Source organism: Carlito syrichta, unplaced genomic scaffold (assembly GCF_000164805.1).
Source record: "Carlito syrichta isolate Samal-C Ts95f unplaced genomic scaffold, Tarsius_syrichta-2.0.1 Scaffold308154, whole genome shotgun sequence".
Taxonomy (NCBI): domain Eukaryota; kingdom Metazoa; phylum Chordata; class Mammalia; order Primates; family Tarsiidae; genus Carlito; species Carlito syrichta.
In genome coordinates, this window is record NW_007252250.1 from 298,260 (window position 1) to 303,486 (window position 5,227).

General features: G+C 56.5%; 1 protein-coding gene across 1 annotated transcript; it reads left to right on the forward strand.

Annotated features, from left to right (window-relative positions):
- Positions 1 to 535: 535 nt before the first annotated feature.
- On the forward strand, positions 536 to 5,227 carry LOC110596286 (serine/threonine-protein kinase BRSK1-like; the record flags this gene model as incomplete). The annotated part of the gene is made up of 4 exons (XM_021716080.1): positions 536 to 560; positions 2,099 to 2,316; positions 2,411 to 2,496; positions 5,113 to 5,227. Coding segments are annotated over exons 1-4 (444 nt in total), but the record flags the coding sequence as incomplete, so codon positions are not given.

Below are 5,227 nucleotides of genomic sequence, written 5' to 3' on the forward strand. Positions count from 1 at the left end.
GCTGGGAGTCGGGACTCCTGGGTCAGAGGGAGAAGGTGCTGGGGGTCCGAACTCCTGAGTCAGAGGGAGAAGGGGGGCGCCGGAGCCCCGAGTGTTGTGGGGAGTTTGGGGCTCCAGTGCTCCATCCCCGGCAGGGCAGAGGCTGCAGGGGCTCCAGGGTGGCCGGGCGGGGGCAGGCGTTCTGAGGGAGCCGGGTCGGCTGGGGCTGGGAGCCCAGGCCCTTGCTGCAGTACAGCTGCAGACGCGAAGTACCGTCCTGGGGAGCCTCTTCCCTCCCACCGTCCTCTGGCTTGGGAGAGTCACCCGTTCTGCAGGCTGCAGCCGGGCAGCAAGGCAGGGGCCGCAGGACCTGGGACATTCTCCCCTTCCCTGACTTGCAGGCTCAGTGTGGGGAACAGGACAGACGGGTGGAAAGGGGGGCTGTCACAGGGACGTCTCCCAGGAGTGGCCGTGCAAAGGGCGCTCGGTCGCGCTCTGCTGTTGCTAAACACTGGCCACCGTGGAGTCCCTTTCCAGCCGGGTGGGTGAAGGGGACATGGAGCCAAGCACCCGTGGCCCAGGTAGCGGGTCCAAAGGTGGGCCCAGGGTCTCTCTGAAGTTGAGAACCTGAGCCTGCTGGAGTGGGGACCGGGCTGGGACTGGGAACCCAGGCGGGAGAGAGGGCCAGACCCTCAGATGCTGGTGGTGAGAGTGTGATGGTGTTGCTGACCTGAATTCCTGAGTTTCAGGGGAGGAGGGGTCGGGGGCGTGAACTAGGTCTGAGGGAGGAGGGGCTGAAGCCCGAACTCCTGGCTCTGAGGGAGGAGGGTCTGGGGTCAGGGCTCCTGGGTCTGAGGGAGAAGGGAATGGGGGCCTGGACTTCTGGGTCTGGGGGAGGAGGGCCTGGACTCCTGGACTCCCGGGTCTGAGGGAGGAGAGGCTGGGGGCCTGGACTCCTGGGTCTGGGGGAGGACGGACCAGAGCCTGAGGGAGAAGTGCTGGGTCTGTAGCTTTGAGGGTTCAGGACCTAAAGTTGAGGGTCCTGAGAAGGGGAGTGGGCTGGGATCCAGACATAAGGAGTTTGTGGGCTCTCAGATATGGCTGCTATTAAAAGATCAGGTCAGGCACAGTGGCTCACGCCTGTAATCCCAGCACTTTGGGAGACTGAGGGGAGACGATTGCTTGAGCCCAGGAGTTCGAGACCAGCCTGAGCAACTTGGCGAAACGTCGTCTTTACAATAAATAAAAATAGTAGCCGGGTGTGGTGGCCTGTACCTGTAGTCCCAGCTACTCCAGAGACTGAAGGGGAAGGATCGCCTGAGCGCAGGAGGTTGAGGCTGTGGTACCACTATCCTCTCGCTTGGACGACAGAATGAGACTCCAACTCAAAATAAATAAACGTCAAAGAAGGGAGTTGAGGGGTCTGAGTTTGGAGGGAGGTGGAGGATGATTTGGGCCGGACAGATGTGAGATTATGTTTGTCAGGAGACATAGGGTCTCTGAAAGATGGAAACGTAGAGAGTGCAAGGAAGTGATGGGGGGCAGAGAGAAAGAGAAAGAGAGAGGGGGGTTTGGTGGAGGCAGATGGGGCAGGCAAGACTATGGAGACACAGCGAGGAGGGAATATGTGGCAAGCTGAGCCGAGGCAACCACCCTAGAAGGACAGAGTCAGAGAGAGGATCCAGAGTGACTGGTGGCAGGTGGGCAGATGGACCACCAGAAGGAAGGAAATTGGGGCCAGACACCATGGCTCACGCCCATTATCCCAACACTTTGGGAGGCCAAGGTGGGAGGATGGGTTGAGCCCAGGAGTTTGAGACCAACCTGGGCAACATGGCGAGACGTCTTCTTCATAAAAAATTTAAAAATCAGCCAGGTTTGGGGGTACACGCCTGTAGTCTCAGCTACTTGGAAGGCTGAGGTGGAAGGATCGCCGGAGCCCAGCAGGTCAAGGCTGCGGTGGCTGGTAGTGGCCACTGCACACCAGTCTGGGACAGAGTGAGACTCCAACTCAAAAAAAAAAAAAAGAAAGAAAAAAAGAAAAGAAAGGGAATTGGGTACCAGGAGAGGGGAAGGCTGTGTTCCACAGGAGTGTGGACTGCCAGCCTCCCGGGTTCAGTGGCTCAGGCCACTGTCAACAGCTGGCAGGGGAAGAGGAGGGAACGGGGAGGCAGAGGGGACTTAGGGACTGAGGAGAAAGGGGGTCCCAGAGAGCACCCACATTTTTGTCCTGCTCCCCTAGGGCTGGTTAAACTCGGGGTCCACTGCATCACGGGTCAAAAAGTCGCCATCAAGATTGTGAACCGGGAGAAACTGTCCGAGTCGGTGCTGATGAAGGTAAGTGCCCGTTGCAGCATGTCTGCCTGGGGGAGTCCGGGGACTTTGGGAGGCCGGGAGGCCAAGTTGACCTCTGCCCCTGCCCTGTCCACAGGTGGAGCGTGAGATCGCCATCCTGAAGCTTATTGAGCACCCGCATGTCCTCAAGCTCCACGACGTCTACGAGAACAAGAAATATTTGTAGGTATTTATAGACGCCCACCCTCCCCCATCTCCCTCCCAAGTTACTCAGGGAGAACTTTTCCGGAATCAGGGCTCAGGGTACCTGGGGGAACTGGCGCCATCCAGGCTGGACCGCTGACGCCGCATCCCTCCCCGTGCACACAGGTGACCCAATTGTTCCCATGCGGACTTGGGATGCCAAGAACCAGCATTCCCTGGCTGTCCTAAGGGGTGACAGGCCGATCCTCGCCTGTGTGCCCAGCACCAGCTCCTCACCCTCTGCACGGCATGGAATACTATCCACCAGACATTCCAGATGCCCTTGGCAGGCCCCATTTACTAAGGACAGATGCTCCACCATCCCCCTCTCCGTTTTTGTTTTTTGTTTTTTTTTTTGAGTCAAAGTCTTACTCTGTTGCCTAGGCTGGAGTGCAGTGGCACACTCATGGCCACTGCAGCCTCCACCTGCTGGGCTCAGATGATCCTTCCACTTCAGCCTTCCAAGTAGCTGGAAATACAGGCACGCACCACCACATCCAGCTAATTTTTTTTTTATTTATTGTGGAGATGAAGTCTCCCCATGTTGCCCAGACTGATCTCAAACCTATGGGCTTAGGCGATCCTCTTGCCTCCGCCTCCCAAAGTGCAGGGATTACAGGCATGAGCCACTGTGCCCAGCTAATTTTGGGGGGGGATTTATCGTAGAGATGAGGTCTAGTTATGTTGTCCAGGCTGGTCTCGAACCTCTGGGCTCAGGCAATCCTCTTGCCTCTGCCTCCCAAAGTGCTGGGATGACAGGATTATAGCCCTGGCCCCCTCCATTTCTAAGGCAGTGGGCCCACCAAACCCCCACTGTGGAACATCAAAGGACCCCTCTCCTCCCCCGCCAAGGTAACTTCAGGTGTCATGGCTGGATACCCCAATAATAGGCCTCCCTGGGAGCTCTGAGTCAGTATCTCAAAGTCAGTTACCCCCCAGGAAGGGTGGGGGTGGAGGTCCAGCTGCCCAGTCTCCAGAGAATGGGCCTCTTTGTCCAGACTCTGGTGACCCAAAGGACAGCTGGGCTGGGCTGTGGGAGAGGGGACAGCCCTCCTGCCCCCACCACCCAGTCCCCAGGATGAACTGATGGCAACAGCTAGTGGATGCCTGTGCAGGTTTTCCCGTGTAGGAAGCAACGGCCTCAGTGCTCATGGGAGTTGTAGTTTTATGGCCTTCTCTGGTGTGGCGCAGGAAGGGGCCCTTGTGAGGACAGGTAGAGTCGCCATCCCACCCATGTTCAGTGTGGGGAGGGAGGGCCTGTGGGAGTCTGTGCTTAGGCAGGAATCCCAGTGTGCAAAAGCACATAGAAATTGAGCTTCTGGTGGGGTGTGGTGACTCATACCTATAATCTCAGCACTTTGGGAGGCTGAGGCAGGAGGATCACTTGAGCCCTGGCGTTTGACACCAGCCTGGGCAACATAGCGAGACCTTACCTCTACAAAAAAATAATTTAAAAAAAATGAGTTGGACGTGGTGGCACGCACCTGTAGTTCCAGCTACATGGGAGGCTGAGGCAGGAGGATGGCCTAACCCCAGGAGGTGGAGGCTGCAGTGAGCCCTGATGGTGCCACTGCACTCCAGGTTGGGTGACAGAGTGAGACCTCCAACTCAAAAGAGAGGGAGAGAGAGAGAGAGAGAGAGAGAAAGAAAGAGAAGTTTAGTTTCTGTTTCCCAGGAACCTGATAGGATTTGGAGCCTTAAGGATCCAAGTGCTTGATAGGGATTGGGACTCTGCCTGCCAGAGGTTTATGGGAATTTTTAGCCTCTCGGAGGCTGATGGGAGGAGTTGTCGTTTTTTACCTCACAGAAGTGGGCTTGGATGGGTGCACGTGGCAATCGTTATTGCCCAAGAATGAATAAGAATTCGAGTTTGCTAGTCCCAGAGGATTATGGGTGTTAGAGGCTTGGCTTTCCAGGGGCTCATAGGAGTAGGAGGTCTTTATCTCCCAGGGCCCCATGAGAATTGGGGTCTTGTCCTCTCTGTACTAATGGCGACTAGGAGTCAAAGTGTTGTTCCCCTCAAAGTTGACATCGGAGGTTCTGCTGTCCAGGGTTAATGGGAATTCAGTTTGGGGCTGGGTGTGGTGGCTCACACTTATAATCCCAGCATTTTGGAAGGCCAAGGTGGGAGGATTGCTTGAAGCCAGGAGTTTGAGACCAGCCTGGGCAACATGGTAAGACCTCATCTCTACAAAAAATGAAATAATTAGCTGGGCACGGTGGCACATGTCTGTAGTCCCAGCTTCTTGGGAGGCTGAGGCAGGAGGCTTGCCTGAGCCCAGCAGCAGGTCGAGGCTGTGATGGCCGTGACTGTGTCACTGCACTCCAATCTGGGTGACAGAGTGGGATTCAGACTCAAGAAAATAAAAGGAATTGAGTTTGGTTTCCTAGGGGCCAATGGAAATTGGAATCTCTTCCTCCCAGGGAGTGATGGGAATTGTAGTTTCCTCCCAAGGACTCAGGGAAATTGGAGTTTCTTTCTCCCTGGACTCATGGGAATTGGGGTTCTCTGTACCAGGGGCCCAGGAGAGAGGGAGACCAGGCCCTGGGGTCGTCCACATGCCCCTTCCAGCCCTCCGCCCCCTCTGTTGCCAGGTACCTGGTTCTGGAGCACGTCTCTGGAGGCGAGCTCTTTGACTATCTGGTCAAGAAGGGGAGGCTGACGCCCAAGGAGGCCCGGAAGTTTTTCCGCCAGATCGTGTCGGCGCTG